A 24,508-nucleotide genomic window follows, 5' to 3' on the forward strand; every position below is an offset into this window, starting at 1 on the left:
GAAATTCCCCAAACTGGGTTAGGTTTCCAAAAGCATCTTAGACATGGCTCTGCTGAGACACTTGGGTTCCTACTGGCATGCATAGCTGTAGGGTGCAGCCATTGGGACCCCTTTGCCATACATGGGAGACCTGAAGGTCTACAACTGGACTGAGGAAACTCTGAGCAGGCCATTGAACAGATGGCAGAAGGTGCTGAGACTGAGGTGCCACTGAAGCCCCATTCCTTGGGAAATCTCGGATCTGTAGCTCTCTCCAGAGAGCTCACACCTGGGGTTAGGCACCAAGGTCTGTTGTCTCAAGAGCAAGCAAAAATGGAGCTGAGGTGAAGGATAACTTTTATTTGTTTGAGTAGTAGTAACTAGTCCATAGGTCTGTTAGCAGCAGCTTCCTTAGGGTGGGTTAGCTATAGCAGGTTCTAAATGAAGGCAAGCCAATAGTGCTGCAGAGACAAGGCATCACAGGATGTCAGGGATTGGAAAGGACCCAAAGAGATCATCAAGTCCAACCCCCCTGCCAGAGCAGAACCATCCAATCTAGCTCAGGTCACACAGGAATGCATCCAGACAGGCCTGGAAAGGCTCCAGAGGAGGAGATTCCATAACCTCTTTGGGGAGCCTGTTCCAGTGCTCTGGGACCCTTACAGGAAAGAAGGTCTGCCTGGTGTTGAGGTGGAACCTCCTGTGCTGCAGCTTCCATCCATTGCTCCTTGTCCTATCCCAGGCAGCAGTGAGCAGAGCCTGTCCCCACTCCTGACCCCCAGCGATTTATAGACATTGATTAAATCCCCTCTCAGTCTTCTCCAGACTAAGGAGCCCCAGGTCCCTCAGCCTCTCATCAGGCAGCGCTCCAGTCCCCTGATCATCCTTGTGGCCCTCCACTGGACCTTTTCTAGTAGATCCCTGTTCCTCTTAAACTGGGGAGCCCAAAAGTGAAGACAGTATTCAAGATGAGGTCTCACCAGGGCAGAGCAGAGGGTCAGTGAGGCAGCAGGGCATGGTCTGTCACCAAGCCGTTTGGTACAAAGAACTTGGTTCTGTGTTTGCCTCTGTCAGCTGCCCTCCCTCATGATCGCCTTTTAGATGCTAATTATTTCTACCCAGAGCTCCAATTGCTAACTAGCTCTGTTTAAAAAACCCACCAAACACACAACAAGGAGCCAGAGCATTTCACCAAGTACTTCACAAACGAAGTAGGACCTCCTAGGTAATGTACATAGTCACAGGCTAGATATTTCTAACTCTTCTAATTTAGAGCAGATTGTGACAAAAGAAGGAAACAGCAGGCATTACAAATGCACAAAAATCTCCATGTTCTGTGTGCAATCACTCTTAGGAGTCTGGCACAATGCTGACATGAGCTAGAGAAATCACTGGCTAAGGAGATGAAGACTCATTTAAAGTATAATTAAAATTAAGGGTCTGTTACATTTCTCCAATCCACTTTTAATAATACAATTCTTCATGCCCACTCCCAGCTGGCTAAATCCTAATTACAGCATCCCATCATTTCTGTAGTAAAAAAAGCATCTCACTTCTACACACGGTGCTTTGCCATACTTCTGTCTGCTGATGTCTTTCTCCTCTGTGCCTTCTTTACATCCTTGTGCTAAATACCACCGGGCTTTGGTGAGCACAGGGCTCAAGTTCTTTGCAAGTGTGGTTGGCTCTGAAGAGCTAGCTGGCAGTGTTGGAAACTTTGACCCAAATGAAAAAAGTGGGGAAAGTATTTTGCCTTCTTTTCTCCACTTTGCAATCAGCTGAGCTTCCATAGCTAAAGACCTCTGCACTGTCAGCTGGGTGCACCCGTGTTTTGACTGCGACTTTGAACCTTGTTTTGTATCTTTAGGTTGGGATCTCTCAATGGAAAGGCACTGCTGGTCTCATTTAAGGTCTATGAAAAGGAAACGTAAAGAGCCTTAACCGTTTGCTGTGCTTTTACCCCTCTGATTAGCCAGCTGCTCCATTCCCTGCTTTGTAAAAGGCAGAGCCACAGCACTCAGCAGCTGAGAAGGGTGTAATCCCAAGCAATCCTCTAACAATGCACATGGAAAAGTGCCTAGGAACATTTTCTCTGTTTTCTCAGTGGTTGCTGTCCTCCAGATGTTCAGTTTTCTGGCTTGTCCTATGGATGGCAGCCTGAAGCTCTCTTCCAGTCTTCAAGAACAGCCCTGAAGAGAGCTGTGTGTTTGCCTCGGAGCGGTTGTTACTTGTATAGGCATTGTGCACGTCCCCAGCCTTCTTCCCACAGAATCGGCCAAGGAGGTCTCACTACAAAAGCAGTGTCCTTTTCTCTTAAGCGTTCCTCTCAGACTCTTGCTCCACGACACCAGTTCAAATCAGTTTAACTACAGGAGTGTACAAGCTGCAGATGAGACTCTAGCACATATCCTGGCCTCTGTGAGACAGCGTCCAGTTGCTGACAGCAGGAGACCTGCCTGCCACAGTGTGGACAAGTAAAGCTCTAAGTGACACAGAGTCTGTCAGCTGGACTTGCACATCCTTGCAGCTGACCATTACTAACTGCTGGAGAGCTTCTGCATGTGGCACAGCCTTTGATGCAGAGTGTTTGATCCCCACCTGCTCTCAGCTGTGGGCTGGCTGTGCCCCCCTAGTGTCAGTGTTGGGCCTGCAGATGAATGTAAGCCTTAGGAGCAGTCAGAGTGCAGAGATGTCCTGGTGCAGCATAGGCTGAGCATAACAATGACTCCAAAAGCTCTGGTTTGTTCTCTCAGAGGCGAAACTGACACTTCATGCCTCTCGAGGTCCTCTCTGACTGCCCCGTTTGCTTCAGGATCCAGTTTGAAATCGGACTCCTTGTTTTTCAAACCACACCCTCACTCCTTGGACTTCTTTCCAGTTTGTCTCCTGGAGACAGTGGAGCCCTCCCCTTTCCTCTCTGCTCTCTTCTTCCAACAGGCTCTTCACTGCTGAGTCAAGAACTGTCTCCTCTCCTCATCTCCCATCCAGAACTGACTCCTTATACACAGTCATTCTCCATTTTAATGCAAAATTCCACCCAAGTAATGTTCTTTTTTGCTGGAATCCAATTCACCTTTCTCCATCTGTTCTTCTTATTACTGCACATATACATCTTGGGTCACACAAAGTCCTCTGAGGCTCTGGATGGGTTTCTTCTGTGCTTTTTTAAGCCATTGAGCAAGCTCCTGAAGAGCAGACCGGTAAAAATTGTAAATGTGATGTCTTTGAAGGAATGATTTGAAATGGAAAGATTTTCTTGCAGAGTTGCTCAACATGTAACTATTTAATGTTTAAATTCCCTGCAGTTAGTTCCCTGGCAGGAGAATGTCATACAGATTTAGCATTTAAAGAAAGTCCTCTGTTGTGGTGGATTTAGCTCCTGAAATCTTCTTGGTCACATCATGAATTCAGGTCACCTTATGAATTGAGTTTGCTATGTGAAGCCCCGTCCCATATTCCCTGCTGGAGATGATGAATACTGATGGTATTTAATGTCAAAATGGACAGAAGTGTCTAGAGACAGTGGCAGTGAAGACTGGAGGTCTTTAGATCCACCCCAGAGCTAATGCCATGATGATGTATAAGTCACTTGCAAACAGTATGCCAACCTTTCTTCCACTCCCATCTGAAGAAGCCATTTCTGTGTGCAGAGTGCTGACATTTGTGCTCCTGGTGCATTCCAATGGGCATTGGGCTCCTCTGGACACTTGTGTTTGTGTTCTCCACAGCACAGATGCTGTGCTACTTGCAGGGCAGCACAGGAGCTGAAACTGCAACTCCTCCAGCCCAGCCTTATGAAAACAGAGGTCTACTGCTCAGTGACGCAAAGCACAGCAAAGGGCATAGGAGTCAATCTCTGTCTTCAGAATCGTGACAGATGGGTCAGGGCTGCTTGCTACACCAACGTTTTTAGAAGCTGAACTCCTCCAGAGTGTTTCCTCTGGCAGCTCATCCATCAAGTGGATAGAGAGTGAATGTGTTCTTTGAAAATATTACTAATGGAAAGAAATGAGGTAACTAACATGAATCAGCTGTGCATCTATTGCTAATTTCACTAGTTCTGGAATGACAGGAACCAAGCTACCCTCATAAACTGACTAAGGGAAAGCTTGGTCTAATTGGTCTGAGTGGCTAAATACCAACTAGGAGCATGACTGGTAACTGTGCATAACTAGGATACGAGAATAAAAGGCTGGAAAGGACCTCAAGGAGTCTTCTGGTTATTACCTCTGTCCTACAGCAACACCTAACGGTGTCTTGGTGGACAGAAGGATGCCCATGAGCCAGCAATGTGCTCTTGTGGCCAAGAAGGCCAAGGATTAGAAGGGCTGTGGTTAATAGGTGGAGAGAGGTTCTTCTCCCCCTCTGCTCAGCCCTGCTGAATGTCATCTGGAATATTGTGTCTAGTTCTGGGATCCTCAGTTCTAAAAAAGCCTCACTGAACTGCTTGAGAGAGTCCAGCACAGAGCCACAAAGCTGCTGAAGGCAGTGGAACATCTCCCTGTGAGGCCAGGTCGAGGGAGCTGGGCTTGGAACTTGCAGCAGAGGAGTTTGAGGGCTACCCTTGTTCATGTTGGTAAAGATGTGCAGGGCAGTGTCAGGTGGATGGAGCCAGGCTCTGCTCAGGGATGTCTGATGATAGGGCAAGGGGGCAAAGGCTGCCAGCTGGAGCAGAGGAGGTTCCATGTGAACATAAGGGAAAACACTTTCACAGCAAAGGTGCTGGAGCCCAGAGAGGTTGTGGAGTCTGCTTCTCTGGTGATGCTCCAAGCCCACCCAGATGTGTTCCTTTGTGACCTGCCCTGGGTGATTCTTCTCTGGCAGGGGTGTTGGACTGGATGACCTTTCAATGTCCCTTCCAATGCTTATCATTCTGCAATTCTGTGTAATAAGGTGACCTGGAAATGCTAAATATATATTGATTGTTAGGGTCTTTGAAGTAGAACTTTGACAACTTTGACCAGGAAAACTCAGTGTTCATTTTCTTGATGTTGTGGTATTATCCAGGAAAAACAATAAGGCCAAGAAAAGCAGAACCCCCCTTACAATTTCGTGTAATAGTAAACCATGTAGAAGCTAAACTGACTTTTAATTTTCTGGAGGGCCTTTACAATGTATTTCTCTTTCTCTTATTCTTAGATAAAAGCACTTTCTAAATTAATAAGCTATGACTGTCTCACTTCCTCTGAAAGAAATAAATCTTCTATGGCTGCTTTCCCTGTGTTTGCCTGTTTCCTTTTCCCCACCATGGCAAGCTTTGAGACCATTAACCAAATTCAATCAGATGTGATAGTGAGGAATAAGCCCAGAGACACCAGATTTCTAGGAGTGTCATAAAAATAGGTAGCCAGAGAGTAGAAAGAGATTATTACTTTGAGAGGATAGCTGAAGTGGGAGTTCAGCCTTTGCTGGTGAATCTATGAAGCAGTCAGCCCAAATAATGGAAAAAAAAAAAAATCTTTGACCAGGTCTGCACATTCATAAATCAGTTTTATTGTTCATTAAATATTGTTGTTCCCTTTCTGTGTACTCAAATTCCTTCTTTTGTATGAATCTGAACCTTTGTCTGCATTAATTACAAAGATATGTTCAGAAATCCCCTCCTGAAAACAACATTATTCCCTGAACTCTGTTCTCCCCTTCCAAACCAGGTTTTTATTAGACTGTGTCATGCTGTTTTATATAACACAAAGGGCCTGGGGTTTGGTTTTTCTATCAGCTTGTGGGATTTCAGGAAGCTGAAGATAAAAGTCACCCTGATTCTCTTACTCACTCTTGGCTTTCTCTCTTGAATTGCTTGTGGAACAGGTTTTAATGGAAGGTCTCTGCATTTTGTGGTTCTTAATGACAGCTCTAACCTGAGTGGCACAGACTGGTTTTTCTGGAACTTCAGTCTCCACTGGAATTCTCATGATATGCACAACACAAAGGTGTTTCCCAGAGAGGTTCCACAAGTACACATTTGATAGCTTCCAGATTTCTGAGAAAACAAGAAGCAAGATGTCAGAGATAGAATTAAATGTAGCTAAGCACAGCCTGATATGCTCCAAGCTTTCGTGATGAAATGTCTAAATTACCTTTTAAAAAGCTCCCAGCACTGCTAGCAGAAGCTACAGAAGCACTTCTGCTACCCTGCATCCAGCTCTGGAGCCCTCAATACAGGAAGGACTTGGACCTGGTGGAGAGGGTACAGAGGAGGGCCATAAAAGTGATTGAGGGGCTGGAGCACCTCTGCTATGAGGGCAGGGTGAGAGAGACCAGGTTGTTCAGCCTGGAGAAAAGAAGGCACTAGGGAGACCTAATAGCAGCTTGCCACTTCCCAAAGGGGGCTACAAGAGGGCTGCAGAGGGACTGGTCCCAAAGGCCTGCTGTGATAGGATCATAGAATGATAGAATGGTCTGGGCTGGAAGGGACCTTCAGAGGTCATCTAGGCCAACCCCCACTACAGTCAGCAGGGACTAGACCAGGTCGCCCAGAGCCTTGTGAGTCTCACCTGCAATATGTCTGGGGGCAATGGTTTGAAATTAGAGGCTATTTAGTTTGACTGTTAGAAATAAGTTCTGCATCATGAGACTAGTGGAACACTGGCAGACGCTGCCCAGGGAGGAGCTGAGGCCCCATCTCTGGAGCTGTTCAAGGTCAGGCTTGACAGGGCTCTGAGCAACCTGCTCTAGTGGAGGATGTCCCTGCTGACTGCAGGGGGGTTGGACTGGATGACTTCTGGGGGTTCCTTCCAACCCAAACCCCTCTGTGATTCTATGTCACAAGACTAGGGCAGCTGTGCTGCTTCATGCTGTGCTCTCAGTGTAACTGACACTACCTGTATGAGGGATGTTTAATAAAGAGAGAAATCCTCTTGTGCAGAGGCAGCCTTAACAAGCATGAGAGGGCATTTACAGCCCTATCCTTTTAGAGTGCAGTTAATCTTTTTAGAAAGAACTCGTTTTTAGAAAGATCTTCCTGAATTTAAAAACTATTTGGCACTTCCTGCTTTTCTAAAGGCCTGAGAAGTGCCTTGCACCATAAAAAAGTGACATCAATTTTTGGCAAGCTGTGGTGTTGTTCCAGATACATATCTTTAGCAAATGCAAAAGTGAGAGGGCACACATATGAAGTGCCAGTTAGACCTTTTATGTGGCATTTTGGGGTTGAATTTTTTTGCAGAGCTTTGGTCCTCATGATGGAAAAATGGAAGTTAATGAAGTGCTAATTTGAGTGTGTGGAGGTCCAGTTAGGCCATAGGATTCCATAGGATTAAAAGACAGTCTGAATACATCCTCATTTGTAATACAAAGTTAAACACTTGGGAATGTTCTATGCCTTCCCAGGCCACCCATTCTTGATGCAGCTGAGTTTGCTGATGATACCAAGATCCTGGTAAGCTCTTGACATGATCCCTCTGGTTAGTCAGGGCTTCCTGATTTGTTTCACTGGTGTGCTACCTCCTCAGCTGTTGGGTTATGAAGCCACGAGCCAGCATTTCTCATGCTGCTGCTCTCAGGTATCACTTTCTCTACTCATGTCCATTCATAGTTACAGATGACATGCAGTATTATTTTCAGCTATATTTGGCTTGCATGTAATCCAGTTTCCCAGCTCCTCTCTGTATTATGTAAACTCAGCAGCAGGGAGAAACCTTTTGTCCCTTTGTTTTGGGAGGATATGCTGAACATCAACATGGACATGTCACTGAAGACCAAACTGTTTTCTGGAAGTCTGCTCATAGATTTCATAGTCCATCTGTCTTCTGTGAAGTGTGGTTGTTTGATGCAACAAAGTTCACTTCAGAGACATTGCAGAGTAGCTGCTGTTTGTGTTGGTATTTCTGTTGAGGCTCAATATTGTCTCTTTTCCATTATATCTCAACACTGCCTGTAATTGCCTCTTTCCACCAGATTTACATATTATTCCTCCCGGCTGTTCACATACAGGCTTCCCTTTGCTTGGCAACCTTCCAGTCACTCCGTGCTGCAGACAGAGGTACTAAACCAGCACAGCAGCTGATGAGAGTCAGAATAAACCACAGTATGTTACACTACATGGCCTGCAGATGACTGGACAATCAAGCAATGGAGCATCCAAGGATGTCATCAGAAGTTCTCTTCCTTCTCTTAAGATTGGTAATCTTAAGTACTTTTAGGCAGGTAGGTAACAAGGTTATGGAGGCTTAATAAAGGCTGCTTCAAATGCATCTTTTACAAGGGCTGAGGGAGCTGGGGTTGTTCAGCCTGGAGAAGAGAAGACTCCAGGAGGACCTTAGAGCTGCCTTCCAATACCTGAAGGGATCCTACAGCAGGGCTGCAGAGGGACTTTTCCTGAGGGTGTCTCGAGACAGGACAAGGGGGAATGGTTTGAATCTGAGTGAGAGCAGAGTTAAACTGGAGCTTAGGAAGTTCTTCAGTACAAGGGTGAAGAGACTCTGGAACAGGCTGCCCAAGGAGGCTGTGGATGCCTCCCTCGGGCTGGATGAGGCTTTGAGCAGCTGAGTCTAATTGAGGGGTGTCCCTGCCCATGGCAGGGAGGTTGGAGTAGATGATCTCTAAGGTCCATTCCAAGCTGAGACATTCTATGAGTCTATGAAATGTTGTCTAATTCCATCGTTTATCACTCCTCCAAGGAAGGATAAGGCAAAATTATTCTCTCAAATACCAAATGAAAATTGTTCCTGCAGGAACTGGCTTCATAACTCAGACACCTGAGCCACCTGAGGAAGCAGAGACATTCCCTGGAGATTCATGCAAATCATTAATGCAGCCAGATTGATCCAACAATACATGTCCATGTGTCTAACTGCAAAGACAGAAGGAAGCTTAATGGTTTCAATGTGATGTTCAACTTAAAAGCTCACCTATTTCTTAGGTAAGTATAGTCTTGAATTAAGGCTCTAACTTTTTACCTTCTAGTGCACTCAAACTTCACAGCTCTCACTGCCACTAGCTGCTGGTGGCAAACAATAAATGGAAGTGGGCAATATGCTGCTGTATTCCACAGTGAAGAGCTGCTTTGGTTCTGATGTTCATCTTCCCTCCCTTGGGCACAGTTGAAGTCCTCAGACTTCTGGCAGGCTGCCACTGTAAACCCAGCATGACACCTGTTAGTTTGCAATGGGGAATGAGGCCTCAAAATTGCATTTCAAACACTGATTAGTAAAGCAAACAATTGAAAAATGTGTTCATTCAGCTTATGGAGATTGTGGAAAGGAAAACAGCTCCAGAAATTCTAAGCTAGGAATACTAGAGCTGTCAGGTATATCAGATTCCTAAGAATAAGCTTTCTCACCACCTTCAGCTGCAAGGATGGCAGTCTGAGTGCGCTGTCTGTCTCACACTGCACTGAACAAGCAGTTGAAATGTAGCTCATCAAAGAAAGCCATTCAAAAGGGTCAAGAGCAAAGACTCAGGCAGTAAAATAAACAGCAAAAGATGGAAATAGTTTGTCTCCAGTTTTCCTCCTACATTTTGGAATCCTTGTGCCAGGAAAGTATTAAATCACACAAATTTCACCAGTAGATGCATTGCTTGGATGGCAAATGAAATTGCTGAGGGAAATAAAAACTCCACAGTCAGTAGTGCAGGAGACAGAGGAGCAAGCCTCCAACTTCTACAGGCTTCTGAACACAGTATTGGTAGGGAAAGGTATTCCCCTGATTGATAGAAGCCAGCATTTGGAGGAAGTATGTGCATGATCTAGGGTAGGGTGTCCCTGCCCATGGCAGGGGGGTTGGAACTGGATGATCTTTGTGGTTCCTTCCAACCCTGCCTGATTCTGTGATTCTATGACAAGCTCTGGTCAATGTTTTCTGATGCAATTCAGCACAAAGGTTCCAGTTACCTTTTTTTTTGTTCAACAGGAATGACTCTGCCACACAATTAGGGTGAGAAAAGCAGACCCACTAATGCTCTTTTGTTTCTAAAAGGCCATTTTCATGCCTTTTGAGAGCAAGGCTACTTTTGATGTGCCACAAATGCCAGTATGTTGCATGCTAGAGTTGTTCTGTAGCTTAACAGGGTTGATGCATTGATATCAGGACCCTGACAAGCCAGTTTCCTCACCTGCACTTTGCTTAATGTTGCAGTTCAGTTTTAGTTCATTGGATCTTGCTGAATGTACCAATAAAACTTAATCCATTACTGCAACCATATAATTTAGGAGAGAGCTTCCTTCTCTCCCTTTTGCAACACAGCATGCTCTGATGTTTTCTACCTGGCTGCTGTGTGCAGCTTTGGGAATGGAAATGTCAACAGCCTGGAACACAGCAATGCACAATGAAGCAGATAAAATGGCTCAAAGGTCTCCTCTGCTATGGTGCTAGCAGCCTAAATATTTTTTAGGCAGAAAGATGCAGATCTTATAATGGGAAAGGATCATAGAATGGTTTGGGTTGGAAGGGACCTCCTCATTCAGTCCAACCCCACTGTAGTCAGCAGGGACATCCTCCACTAGAGCAGATTGCTGAGCCTCGCCTTGAGGTTCTCCAGGGATGCACCTCAACTACCTCCCTAGGCAACCTGTGCTGGTGTTCCACCACGCTCATGGTGCAGAACTTGTTCCTCACATCCAGTCTAAATCTGTTCTTTAATTGCAAACCATTGACTCTTGTTCTACCACAGCAAGGCTTTGGAAAAAGTTCCTTCGCAGCCTTCTTGCAGACCTACTTCAGCTACTGGCAGGCTGCTAGTAGGTGTCCCTGGAGCTTTCTCTTCTCCAGGCTGAACAATCCCAGGCTGAGGCCTCCTGGTCATTTTTGTGGCCTGCTTGTAGACCTGCTCCATCAGGTCCATGTCCTTCCTATGTCGAGGGCTCCAGAGCTGGACACAGGACTGCAGGTGAGGTCTCACCAGTGCAGTGTAGAGGGGCAGCATTCCCTCTCTCCATCTGCTGGCCACGGTGCTTTTGCTGCAGCCCAGGATGCCACTGGCCTGGGCTGAAGCACACAATGTTGGCTCATGTCCAGCTTCTCATCCACCATCATCCCCAAAGCTCTTTTTTGAAGAACTGTCTAATGAAGTAGTAACCAAAGAATCTGAGGAAATAAATAGACCACCTCTGCAGGAACAGTAAGCATCTTTATTGATCATCTTACCATTCAATACTCATTGCATTCCATCTCCTAAGCTGCTGAACTACAGTCCAGTTTAGTGTTTAAATAAAAGAAACTGCTAATTTTAGTTTGTCTTGTATCAAAAGGGGCAGAGAATTAACATACTAATAAAAAGACACATAGACACAAATAATCCCTGCCTGTGATTCTGAAAATCAAGTGCCCTGTATTGCCAAGTCAAAATGAACACATATCCTCTAGATGATATTATGCTTGTAAAAACACCTTAAAAAAAAAGAGTTTGTTCAGAAGGCAGAGTGGTGGGAAAAGTACTTCCTACTTCACCATTTCACAAATGACATCACTTCACAAAACCTACCAGGCAGCAAAATATTTCAGATGAATTCCACACATGAAAGCCAGCCCTGACACCAGTTTCAGCAAGACAATTAAGAGTTCAGCACAGCAACAAATCTTCATAGTGCATCATAACACTCAGCTACATGTCATTTGTTACAGCATTTAATTCAGTGCTCAGGAGACATAAAATAATCAAATACCCCTAAGAATCTACCAAGCAGACACTGCTTATTCCCATTTGCTTTCTTTTTTTTCTTGCTGTTTTCAGAGTATAGTTTATATTTGTTCTAAAGGATTTGCTACTTCCCAACTTTTAAAACCTCTTCCAAGATTTCTTAGCAAACTTTGGAGAAGTGAGAAAATCTTTCAGGAAGACTTTTAAGCCTTTTAGAAAGAAGACTTGAAATATTACTTTTTTTTGTTTGCTACCTTCTTTTCACCTTAACATTAAACTTCTACTCAAGCCAGTAATAAACTTAACCAGAGTTATTTTGCTGCAATAGGGATTTCTATGCCAACATAATGTATTTAGGCAGATACATTTAACTCAAAGCCAGCATTTAAATGCAAATTCAGTTTCTTCTGAAATTCCTACACCTTACACAGGTTTTTCAAGGTTATCCAAGACATAACACCCTGATCTCAGGAAGCAGTAAGAAAAGCTACTGAAATAAGTCCTTCATAAGACATGCAAAATGACATTTCCAGGAAAGGCAAAAATCATATGATGTGGGGATTTCCTCCCCCCTTTACATTTCCCCTTTCTGCAGGAAGCACAAAAATGCATTGCTCTTACAAGAGAGTCTTGTCTCATGTTACTTAGGCTCAAGTTCTTTATCAGCATAAAGCATCTGTATGAAAGCTGAGACAGGGAATTCAGTCTGCAGCTGAAATTCAGTTATACTCACGCATAAACTTTTATTCCCCACAAAAGAAACCCAGTGTGGGAAACAATCCTTTAAAATAAGGCCATTAAAACAAACTCCCACAAACACAAACCAAAAATAACAGAGCAGGAAGGCATAAGCACAGACATACATCACTGAGGCAGAGGCTAGGACTGGTAGAAGTGGGAAGTTAGACCTCTGTCTAATTTCCACATGGCTGAGATCCTGGGTTTCTAGGCTGCTAGGGCCATGAGGTGTTCAAAGCAGAAACAGGGATTCATTTTTTATCCCCCTTGCCTGCCTGTGGTTTTGAAGGCATCAGAGATATCCAGGATGCAGTAAACGTTTTGTAAGGCTGATACAACCAAGCAGTCGACCAAAATGTTGAGTTTGTTTGGTGAAAACATGTAGATTGAAGACAAGGAATTAGCTTCCAGCAGAGAGGCAGCACACTTCACTCTTAGATCAGCTAATTTTTAGCTTAGATTCAAGCTCCACATTTCCTATTACAACACAGTCAGATCCTCCAGCTGCATTTTCCATCTGTTGGCTGTAACTTCATGCAGAAAGTCTCAGCATTCATCCAAAGTCTTACTTTGGATAAAATGGAGCTGTGAAATAGCTGCATACAGGTGAAGGCAGATTTCACACTTCAGAAGTGTAGTTAATTACTGTGCAATTTTTCAGTGCTCTGTTCTGGAGAGAATGAATGTATCCTTTCTAAGATGCAAGTCTTAACCAGCACTGGCATTAGGAAAAAGTCTTTCTAATGAAAGCAGAAACTCAACTAAGAAACTAAACCAAGTATCATCAAAATTCCAATTTCCCTTCACCAAGGTACTTAACATTTTGAAAGCTGATGACTGTATCATTTACTAAAGAAATGTATCAACTGTCTCAAGACATCAAATCATGTAACTCATAAACATTCCAAGAGAGGAGGCCAGAATTAATCGTGGGATACACTCAAAGTTAGATGATACATACATGTTAATACAGTTTGTTATGGTTTCAAATGAGCAGGAATGACACAAAGTGAAAATTAAAAAGCAAAGAAAGGTTCTTACTAAAATCTAATTCACATTTCTACTTTGCTAATGATTCCAGGAAGGCTTTTTTTGGTTATGTAACACCATGTGCAAGCAGTGCAGCTTTGAGTGATAGATCTGTCTCCAAGTGCACTTTCAGCAGACACAGTAAAACAGAGGAGACTTGAACTTTCTTTTATCTCCTCAACAAGTGGGTGTGCTTTGTAGCAAGTGAGCTCAAGGTAACAAATGCCTTGGGGAAAAAAAGAAGCAGCAGAGGGTGTGAATGAAGGACACAAGCTTGATAGCCCTAAACACCAAGGTCTTCCTTTAACTCACAAGATAATGCGGCACCAGCTTACAAAAGCAAGGATCTGCTCTGAGCCACCCATTGCCGCTTGTGATAGGGAGGGTTGCAATATTGACACAGGTCCCTCAGCCTCTCCAAACCAAAAGAACTTCAAGGCAGACACCAAGTTCTCATTGTTCTATTAGGCTGAGGCAGAATTGTATTTTGTTCTGCAGAAGAACAAAAATAAGAACGAAACAAATTGGAAGGGTCAGCTTCTAGCTGGAAAACTCAAAACACATTTGGAGCTTTTCTTCATGTGCTAGAACTTTTCATACCCACTGAGGTGAAGCAGAAGTGTGTGAACCACACACACCTGAGTGTCTTAAAAGCAGCCACATGACCCAGGACAACACAGCATCTGCTCAACCCTCAGCCTCTTTGGAAGTAAATGTTAAAACCCAATCTCCCATGGTCTGTTTGGGCACTATCAGCCCAATTCCTCCTTTCTAACACAGCTGCTGTTTTTCAAACAGCCATCTAAGGGAACAAGCCAGAAAAGGGCAGAAAATAAAACATTTAAGTCCTGGTTTTGTTACCCAAACTTTTTGAGCCACTGTCAGTCAACACTACCTGCAGAGAATACTGGAAAGGAGATACCATTTAGTGACCCAAACATAAACCCCACAATTTGTGGATCAACCATTTGGCTAAAAGTCAACTTAGGGAAAGGAACATGCACAGGATATTATCATTATTGCACAACACCCTTGGTATTCTACAGCTTCCACAGAAGAGTTTGTTCCTTAAGCCCCAGAAGTACCAGAGAATGCTCACTTCAAATGATTTTTCCAGCTGGAAATCAGCATCTTTTTCAGAATTTAAAACAGCTGCAGGTAGACAGAATTAGCAACATTGGTTCTGAACAACACACAGCACATTCTGTTCCCCCTGCCCCCTGCTCAAAACAGAGGTAAAAATGCAGTTACGTTTTATATCAGAGCAGGCCAAGGACACTGAAGCTCTGCAGATGGCAAACTCCTCCCAGCAGGTGACTCTGAGTTGGACAGCTGAGCACAGGGCTTCCAGCCCCAGGCATTTCCAAGTGCTGGGAGGTTTTACTCACTGTACATCAAGAAGAAGTTGAAGGTATTATGCTGCACTGAGAGTTATGCATTTAATGACAGCAAGACCAATAACATGTCAGACAAAAAAAATCCCAACCAAAACCCAGCAGATATTGTCCAGGACTTTTTAAAGGCCTGGTTGAGAGGAGACATCCAAGAAGAGCTGATGCTGGACAAGAGAATGTCTACAAATCCTCTAAAGTTGTCGGACTTTCTTGTCAGTGCTTTTAATGTTGACGTCCAGCGTCTCTACTTTCCTGGTCAGCCGATCCAGCATTTCATCCTGCTCATCTATCTCTGTCTGCAGACCAAGAGCTAGGTTCTTCAGACGACTCAACCCAGAAGACATCTCATCTGTCAATGAAGAGAGGGGCCATAAGGAATCAAGGCAGTATAAAGCACACTGTTAAACAGACACCATCAGGATTCTCTCGTCTGCAACAGCCTGGGCTAGAAAATGTTAGTTGCATCTGCTCCAGCCTGAGTGTTCTTCTCCAGGAGTGGAAGCACTGATATTTAAACATTTCTACTCATAGAATGACTTTAGTTGGAAGGGACCTGAGATCATCTACTCCAACGCCCTTGCCATGGCTTGGGATGCCTCTCAACTAGACTCAGATGGCTGCAGGCCTCCTCCAACCTGGAACTGAACACCCGCCAGAGAGAAGGCATCCACAGCCTCCTTGGGCAAACTATTCCAGAGTCTTACCATCCTCATCACAGGCTCACAGGATGTCAAGGGCTGGAAGGGACCCAAAGACAGTCTCAACCACCCTCCCATAGCAGGTCCATACAGTCTAGCTCAGGTCACACAGGAACACATCCAGATAGGCCCTGAATTGCTCCAGAGAAGGAGATTCCACCACCAGTGCTCTGTGACCCTTACGGTAAAGAAGTTCCCCCTTGTGTTGAGGTGGAACCATCTCATACCAAACAACTTCTTAAGATCCAGTCTAAATCAGCTTCAAACCATTTCCTCTTATCCTGTTGCTAGACTCCCTTATGAAAAGTCTCTCTCCTGTAGGATCCCTTCAGGTATTGGAAGGCAGCTCTAATGTCCCCCTGGAGTCTTCTCTAGGCTGAACCACACTACTTCACTTGGTTTTTAATCAGCTTCTTGCAGGCATATTGTCAACACATTGAAGATTTAAGCAGTTAAGATATTTAACCTAGATGGGAAAAATCCCATTTCTGGATTTTCTGATTTGCCTACAAGGAAACTACTTTATTGCATGCTTGCCACAAAAGTGCTTCTGAGGCTGGTGAGTTTTGCATGGCTTGGGAGTAGAACAAATGTACTTCCACTAACTCTATGCTTGACTGTTCCTCTTTGATCTGCTCCTTTCAGATTTCTTTCCAATCTCTTCTTTCTAGGTCAGCTAAAAGTTGACACATATAAGCAAAGAGGCACTTTGTATAGATACCACAGAACAAAGAAAGAGAAAAATCAGTTGAACAGTTTGGGGAAGCAGGAAAAGAAATGCAGCAAATGCACAAATTAAATATTTAGTGCATTTCAATTCTATTTGATGCAAAATGTGTTTATTCCAAAACCACAGCTGTGCAAAATGATGTGCAGTTGAGTATCACAGTATCACCAAGGTTGGAAGAGACCTCATAGATCATCAAGTCCAACCCTTTACCACACAGCTCAAGGCTAGACCATGGCACCAAGTGCCACGTCCAGTCCTGCCTTGAACAGCTCCAGGGACGGTGACTCCACCACCTCCCTGGGCAGCCCATTCCAGTGTCCAATGACTCTCTCAGGGAAGAACTTTCTCCTCACCTCCAGCCTAAATCTCCCCTGGTGCACCTTGAGGCTGTGCCCTCTTGTTCTGGTGCTGGCCACCTGAGAGAAGAGAGCAACCTCCTCCTGGCCACAACCTCCCCTCAGGTAGTTGTAGACAGCAATAAGGTCTCTCCTGAGCCTCCTCTTCTCCAGGCTAACCAATCCCAGCTCCCTCAGCCTCTCCTCATAGGGCTGTGCTCAAGGCCTCTCCCCAGCCTCGTTGCCCTTCTCTGGACATGCTCAAGCATCTCAATGTCCCTCCTAAACTGGGGGGCCCAGAACTGAACACAGGACTCAAGGTGTGGTCTAACCAGTGCAGAGTACAGGGGCAGAATGACCTCCCTGCTCCTGCTGACCACACCATTCCTGATGCAGTCCAGGATACCACTGGCTCTCTTGGCCACCTGGGCACACTGCTGGCTCAGGTATGTGAGTATCTGAGCTTTGCTCTCAGTTAGCAAGTTGAACCTGTTTCAGTGGCAAGCTTTAAGAGAGGTGGTGAGCAGCCATACTGCTGTAATCTGGATGTCAATTTGAAGCAGTGTTTCTTTATTAATAATACTAGTACCTGCTTAAGGGATAACCCTGCTTGTGCCAGTGATACTTCACTCAAAGAAACGTTTTCATGTCTTGAATGGCAGCACTGTGGTGCCATTACAGCACCATTTCCCCATTCAAACGACAGAGATTTGCAAGCATTCACACCTGGGAAGAGTGGCAGCCAGTCATTAGCGGTGTTCCCCACGGGTCAGTGCTGGGCCTAGTCCTCTTCAACATCTCTATTGATGATCTGGATGAGGGGACTGAGTCCTGCATCAGTAAGTTTGCAGATGACACCAAGCTAGGAGCAGGTGTTGATCTGCTGGAAGGTAGGAGAGCCCTGCAGAGGGACCTGGACAGGCTGGATGGGTGGGCAGAGGCCAATGGGATGAGATTTAAGAGGGCCAAGTGCAGGGTTCTGCACTTTGTCCACAACAACCCCAAGCAGCACTACAGGCTGGGGACAGAGTGGCTGAGAGCAGACAGGAAGAAAGGGACCTGGGGGTACTGGTAGATAGTAGGCTGAAAATGAGCCAGCAGTGTGCCCAAGTGGCCAAGGGAGCCAATGGCATCCTGGCCTGCATCAGGAACAGTGTGGCCAGTAGGACAAGGGAGGTTATTCTGCCCCTGTACTCAACATTGGTCAGGCCACACCTTGAGTGCTGTGTCCAGTTCTGGGCTCCTCAATTCAAGAGAGATGTTGAGGTGCTGGAAGGTGCCCAGAGAAGGGCAACAAAGCTGGTGAGGGGCCTGGAACACAAACCCTATGAGGAGAGGCTGAGGGAGCTGGGGTTGTGCAGCCTGGAGAAGAGGAGGCTCAGGGGTGACCTCATTGCTGTCTACAACTACCTGAAGGGAAGATGTAGCCAGGTGGGGTTGGGCTCTTCTCCCAGGCAAGCAGCAACAGAACAAGGGGACACAGTCTCAAGTTGTGCTGGGGAAAGTATAGGCTGGATGTTAGGAGGAAGTTGTTGGCAGAGAGAGTGATTTCCCATTGGAATGGGCTGCCCAGGGAGGTGGTGGAGTCACCATCCCTGGAGGTGTTCAAGAAAAGACTGGATGAGGCACTTGGTGCCGTGGTCTGGTTGACTGGCTAGGGCTGGGTGCTAGGTTGGACTGGATGATCTTGGAGGTCTCTTCCAACCTGGTTGATTCTATGATTGATTCTATGATGTAAGAGGATTCATGCTTCTGGTGCAGGCTTTTTTTTCCTGGTCTCTTTGCTTAAGGACAGTTCAAAATCCAACTATTCTTAAATCACAAGCATATTGCAGAAGAGTTGACGTGTAGTTGCCAACAGCTTCTCAGCAGATTTATACCATTCCAGGTATCCCAGCTGCTTTGTTTCTAGCTGGTTTCACCTGAAATGCATTTCTAAGATTGGTTACCAATATTTGCAAGTAGATGACCCATAGCCATCCAAATAATGCATGTTTCAATCCAAAGTTTGGATTCTGCCATGTAGATGGTTTTGAGATGCAGAACCCAAGCAGTTTGGGGTTTAACAAAAGATGTTCTTTTGTATTTTAGTTAATTCAAAAAAAATCTATTCAAATTTCACATATTAACTGAACAAACCCAGAGTTTTCTTGGCAATGAGTTGCTTAATCATTTTCTCTGCCTTATGAACCAAAACCTGGAAACTGTTTCCCATCAGATAACTTCACTCATCTCACTCACCTAAGTTGTTATCGATTTTCTGGTGGTAAGCTCGTAGATGTTGGTTCTTCGGGTAGGAGTCTCTCTGCACTGAGGACACTGAATCTGCTTTGCCAAAATCATTGTCTGTTGAGAATTTCAAATACAGAATATTATATAGTAAAAGAGCAAGCAAGAAGAGGCTTTAAACTTTTAGAAGGCTTGCTGTCAGGTAATCACATAACCTTTTAGCAGAACCATCCAAAGCATCCCAGCACCACTATCTACAGAGCACCTCTCAAGGTGAACAGTTATTAAGCTACAATTATCTTCTTTTGGGCTGCCTTTTGTAGTTCCACTAGGCAGCAGCGAGAAAAAACAAAACCCCAAACCAGCCATGCAACCAACAAAGCAGGCAGCTTGGTAACTTGTACAAGCAATCCGTGTCCCCAGGTGAAGCCACCAGAGAGTTCTTTCTGCCCTCTGCTGGGCAGATTGTTCATGTTGTGTGGAGCGGAACAGAGACCAACAAAGCCAAAACCCGTTTATTTACTTGCAGAACTACAACCCTAAACACACCCAGCTGCGTTCTCCCTCTGACTTCACTAAATAACCAAACGCTGTCTGTTTCCTTGCTTGAACCAAGTAGTGACTTCAGCAAGAAAGGTTATAGCCCACGTTTGAAATAACAAAGAAAACATCAGAAAACAATGACAAATGATAGTACGAGAACCTCTGATCATTTGACAAGGCTACCTGCACACTGCATGCATTCTTGGCTGTACTCTGCTGCAAATATAAGCACTGGATGGTTTTAAAGCCTTTAGTATAACCCCCAACTCCCCCAAAACAGCTAAATAAAATCTGTACCCAAGTAAAAAAAGTAACTTGAAAAATTATGTCTTCAGGATGGGTATAAGAGTCTTAGGGGAAACAATCCTGTGGAATTCAAAACCACAAAGGCTGAGATCCAGATCTGCAGACAGTAGGCAGCAGTGTAAGTCAGCACCTGGGTCAGCTGAAGGGTCTCTGCATTCACCACTCTGCAAGTTTGCCCCACACTGATGGCAGACATTCAGTGTAAGATAAAGTTAACAAACCTGAATTATCCAGCCTCCTTAAGTTTGGGTGACTTTCCTGGTATTTTGACTCTTGTTCTTTACTAGACAGCATTGCTTCTTTTAATCTGGTAATAAAGAGAGCAAGAAGAAATCATTCCTAGGGACTGCAGGCCTCCTTCTGAATCTGTGAGCAAGCTGAGGAAGTGTGGGATGGAAAGGCAGACAGTGAGGTGGGTTAGGAACTGGTTGCAAGATAGAGTTCAGAGGGTGGTGATCAATGGTGCCAGGTCCAGCTGAAGAGCTGTGACCAGTGGTGTCCCCCAGGAGTCAGTGCTGGGGCCAGTCCTGTTCAACATCTTCATCAATGACATTGATGAGGGCACAGACAGAGTCTGCTCAGCAAGTTTGCTGATGACACCAAGCTGGGAGGCTTGGCTGAGACAGCCAAAGGCTGTGCTGCCATCCAGAGAGACCTGGACAGTCTGACAGCTGGGCACAGAGGAACCAGATGAAGTTCAACAAGGACAAGTGCAGAGTCCTGTATCTGGGGAGGAATAACAAACTGCACCAGTACAGGCTGGGAGGTGATGTGCTGGAGAGCAGCCCTGTGGACAGGGACCTGGGGGTACTGGTGGCTAACAAGTTCCCCATGGCACAGCAATGTGCCCTTGTGGCCTAGAAGACCAATGGGATCCTGGGGTGTATTAGGAGAGTGTCCAGCAGATCCAGGGAGTTTCTACTCCCCCTCTACTCTGCCCTGGTGAGACCTCATCTTGAATACTGCCTTCAGTTTTGGGCTCCCCAGTTGCACAGGGACAGGGATCTGCTTGAAAGGGCCCAGCAGAGGGCTAGGAGGAGGATTAGCGGACAGGAGGGCATGGCTAATGAGGAGAGGCTGAGAGACCTGGGGCTTTTTAGCCTGGAGAAAAGAAGACTGAGAGGGGATTTGATAAATGTTTATAAGTATCTGAGGGCTGCCAGGAGGGGGGGACAGGCTCTGCTCACTGCTCCCTGGGACAGGACAAGGAGTAGTGGGTGTAAATTGCAGCACAAGAGGTTCTGCCTCAACACAAGGGGGAACTTCTTTACTATAAGGGTCACAGAGCACTGGAACAGGCTCCCCAGGGAGGTTGTGGAGTCTCCTTCTCTGGAGCCTTTCAAGGCCTGTCTGGATGTGCTCTGTGTTAGATAGGATTGTCCTGCTCTGGCAGGGGGGTTGGACTCGATGATCTCCTTGGGTCCCTTCCAACCCCTGACATCCTGTGATCCTACGAACATGTATCAAGTTTATACAAAACCCCTGCAAATATGTTAGACCTGACCCATAATATTCTTCTAAAATGAACTACTGGTATCGGTCTTCAGTGAAAGCAGAAGTGGTTGCTCTAGTGCTGAAAATAGCCCATGGAAACTTTGACATCAAAACCAAAACTGTACCTTCCTGGAGGCAGCCTACCGCTTTCCTCTAGTGACAGAGGGAGCAGGAAGGGAAGGAGGAAATCAGCCCATGCAGCATTAGCAGGCTTTATGTACATCTCTCAGGTACTGTAAGATAGCAACTTCACAGCAGTTGTTTTTTATGTACAGCTTTTAACAGAAGCTAGAGGCATACAGACACTACTGAACTGAAAGCCTGTCAGTGCTACAAATCAGGGTTTCCTGCTACGACTGCAGCAGGCAGGATAATTCCAGAGACTCTGAAGAATTTCTTGTGTCATTCTGTGTAACAATTTGAATTAACTTCCCACAAAGTTATTCTTATTACTACAAACATAACTAAAGGCAGAACTGTTTTTCTCAGGAAAAGGGAGCTAGACATCCTGCCAGCAGATTGCTGGACAGAATCTTAAGTTCTGAAGTTTTGGTGGCACTTCAGAGATGCTGTCAGGAGAGAAGTCCCATGTGAAATGTTTCCTTTACTCACCTTGTGTTAGCAGAATATTCAGGGGTTCCATTCTGCTCTGGCTTGTTCTCTGGAGGTTTGGCTTTGAAGTAGTTTACCAAGCCCCCCCAAACACTCTTAATGCTATTTATGTGCTTCTGACTAGTCTTCAAGTCCTGCTCCATTTTATCTACCATCTGTTCCGTGCGCTTCAGCGCCTCTCCTTGACGTACCAGCTCCTAACAGATAAGGACAGAAAAAGAGAGGCCAGTCAAGCCAAGATAAACTGAAACATCAAACACTTAACAGCATTCTAAAGAAAAAATAACAGGGCTCCCTCATCTGTGTAGAGTCTTTCTAAAGGCATACAGCTTCTTCACTCACGCCTCTTCCTCCAGGACATTTCACTCAAGAGCTGGTAGTCAGCCACAGCATTACCAGCTATAAAATCCTCATTGCCATGCAATGCCGGGTTCCTGACACCTATTACAAGCAGCAGCCAGGAACAGTCTCTGCTGCCCTTTCATCAGCTTGACATTTGTATTTCTTCTTGATGGAATAAGTGTGGCACCAGATGGGTGCTACAGTGAAAATGCAACGGTTTCTGGCAGGAAAATGAGCAAGCAGAACCCCTGGTAGTCATGATGCACACATTCATTGGGAAGGGACTCTATTTCCACATCACTGGGATGTTCCTGGCTATTTTAGGAACAGGAAAACCAATGGAAATGAAGGCAAACAGAATTTCTTCATCCTGCTGGAATCCTTCTTCATACTGCTTTTAGCTAACGTTAATGGTGCAAGACGCAAATATTTTGACCCACACAATTACTTTGTTTTGCCCATTCAGCAGCATAGCCACAATCCCAAAGTGATGGAAAGATGGATTCTGCCTGCAGCTATCAGTAATGCAAAACAAAGAACTCATGCTCATATTCTCTCCAAACTCCAGGCAATTCTTCCCCCTTCCCCCAAAGCAGTAAACACAGACACTTCAAGCCCCGCGTTAAGCCTAAACTCTTGGTTCCTCATTTGTGTTTCTTCTGGACGAACAAATCACAGGTCCACAAGTTTGCAGAAGCGCCACCAAGAGCCATCTTCAGCATAAGCATCTGCTGCATGCAGCCTGTGGATGCTCTCGGGTTAATTCAGGCAACCACGTTACCGACATGCAAGGAAACATCCCATTAGCAGGTGACACAGGGGACAAGACCTTTATGAGCTATGCCTCTGAGTAAAGTCTGTTCTGAAAGGAGGCCCAAAGAATGAAGGAAATGATTAATCGGGATGAAGGGAGCACAACACAAACAACTAACCCAAAGTTGGCTCTTTGTCTACCCGAGCAAACCGCTGGAGACCAGGCACTAATGCCACCAACAAGGCTTAGTCAGAATTGCTAAAGGCAGGTGAAAACGCGAGTCCCAGGCTCGGTGGTACACAGGTAGGGAGGATCTAACTGCGAGTTTTTGCCCGTGAAAACCAAAACTTCTGCACCCAGAAAAGCAGGCTGCGGTGACAAGAGGGACACTGCCCCGATACAATGAGGAACTCTAAATCCCCACGTTTCGAGCAGCTTTCGGGGGAAAAAACCAAGGCAAACAGGATGCCTCTCCTCGAGTTCAAGCCGGCCGCTCCTCGCTGGAGGCGGAGGCGCAGGGCAGCCCCTCGGTGCTACACCGCAGCGGGAGAAGGCTCTGATCTCGGTTCGCTCCACGTCCCCCGAGCTGCGCTGCGCTGCGCTGCCCCGCGGGGCCGCGACCCACCTCGGAGGCGGCCACGCCGATCTGCTCCGACTCGTAGAGGAGCGAGAGGGAGCGGGCAGTGCTGTCGACGGTGGCGGCGGAGCGGCGCAGCACCTCCTGTTGCAGGTACCGCTGCCGGTCGGCCAAGCCCGCCTCACCGCTGCCCTTCGCCGACCACGACGACACCTCCTCCTCCTCTTCCTCTTCGGCGAAGGGGTTGTAGCTCCTCGGGTGGGCCGACATTGTGCCGCCGACAGCGGGTAGCGAAGGATGCGTCTGCGGTAAGCGCCTCAAGGAGGCTGCGCCTTCACCCTCAGCTCTTCACAACGGCCAAGCACGGCCGGGCCTGTCCCACCGCTCGCCCCCGAACCCTGCCTGCTCCGCTCCGCTGCTTCCGCCCGGCGCGGCCTGTGGGCGGAAGCGCCGAGCGCCTTCCCGTCCCCGGGCGGGGCGAGCGCGGAGAGCCCTGCAGGATAGGCTGGAAGGGACCGAGGCGGCGGCTGGGCTGGGCTAAGCCAAGCCAAGCAAGGCCGCTCGTAGGGCGGTGCGGCAGGGAGGGAGGCAGGGCAGCGGCGGGAGGAGGAGCGGGCAGCCGGCGGCAGCGAAGCCGCTGCGGGCGCTGCCATCTTCGCGCTCCCGCGGGAAGCGGCGCGGGGCGGGGCGGGTGGCGGCCGCCGGCGCTGCCCTCACTTCCCCCGCAACATGGCGGCCGCGGCGGTCGCGGCGGCGGCGGCTGCTGCTGCGACGGCTGCGACGGCGGCCGCGGCGGCCACCCCCGCGGCACCCCCGGCCGCGGTTCCCTCCGCGGGCGCGGGGCGAGGGAGCGGCGCCGGTACCGCGCGCGGCTTCTACTTCAACACGGTGCTGTCGCTGGCGCGGTCGCTGGCCGTGCAGAACCCGGCGCCGCTGGAGAAGGTGAGGGGCGTCCGGCGCGGCCCCGGCTGTGGGGAGGGTGGGAGGGGTCGTCTCCCGTGGGGACTGCGCCTGGAGGGAGACAGTGGTAGTGTCATAGGTGGAGGGCTGCGCCTGCGAGGGCTGTGCCTGCCGGGGCTGCGAGGCTGTCACGCGTGGGGGACGCGTGTCTGTGGGGCAGAGAGGCGCTGCGTGTGCGTCACCAGAGGAGTCTGCGTGGAAGGGTCGGCAT

The 24,508-nt window shown here is 46.9% G+C and overlaps 2 protein-coding genes across 3 annotated transcripts in view; one reads left to right on the forward strand and one right to left on the reverse strand.

Moving 5' to 3' along the window:
• Window positions 1-11,027: 11,027 nt before the first annotated feature.
• On the reverse strand, window positions 11,028-23,861 carry SNAP29 (synaptosome associated protein 29). The gene is made up of 5 exons (XM_064168482.1): window positions 23,386-23,861; window positions 21,665-21,861; window positions 19,780-19,865; window positions 18,722-18,826; window positions 11,028-15,066 (listed from the first exon to the last, which is right to left on the reverse strand). The coding sequence occupies exons 1-5, from the start codon at window positions 23,605-23,607 to the stop codon at window positions 14,909-14,911; spliced, it is 768 nt and encodes a 255-aa protein (XP_064024552.1). The 5' UTR covers window positions 23,608-23,861; the 3' UTR covers window positions 11,028-14,908.
• Window positions 23,862-24,066: 205 nt separating this feature from the next.
• The window catches only part of PI4KA (phosphatidylinositol 4-kinase alpha), a 93,984-nt gene continuing 93,542 nt past the window's right edge, over window positions 24,067-24,508 (forward strand). The window contains exon 1 of one of the 2 annotated variants that reach the window (XM_064168770.1): window positions 24,067-24,279. In XM_064168770.1, the coding sequence (XP_064024840.1) occupies window positions 24,067-24,279 (213 nt within the window). The remainder of the gene's footprint in view (window positions 24,280-24,508) is intronic. The other variant, XM_064168771.1, reaches the window with a different exon arrangement.

The sequence above is a fragment of the Pogoniulus pusillus genome, chromosome 30, assembly GCF_015220805.1.
Source record: "Pogoniulus pusillus isolate bPogPus1 chromosome 30, bPogPus1.pri, whole genome shotgun sequence".
Taxonomy (NCBI): Eukaryota; Metazoa; Chordata; class Aves; order Piciformes; family Lybiidae; genus Pogoniulus; species Pogoniulus pusillus.

What these genes read in the sequence shown, in the direction of transcription:
- SNAP29 (XM_064168482.1), bottom strand. Translation starts at nt 23,607, where the DNA reads ATGTCGGCCCACCCGAGGAGCTACAACCCCTTCGCCGAAGAGGAAGAG. An exon ending in AAGGAGGCTGGATAATTCAG is followed by an intron (nt 18,827 to 19,779) that starts GTTTGTTAACTT and finishes AATTCTCAACAG; the next exon opens with ACAATGATTTTGGCAAAGCA. An exon ending in GAAAATCGATAACAACTTAG is followed by an intron (nt 15,067 to 18,721) that starts GTGAGTGAGATG and finishes CTTCATTGACAG; the next exon opens with ATGAGATGTCTTCTGGGTTG.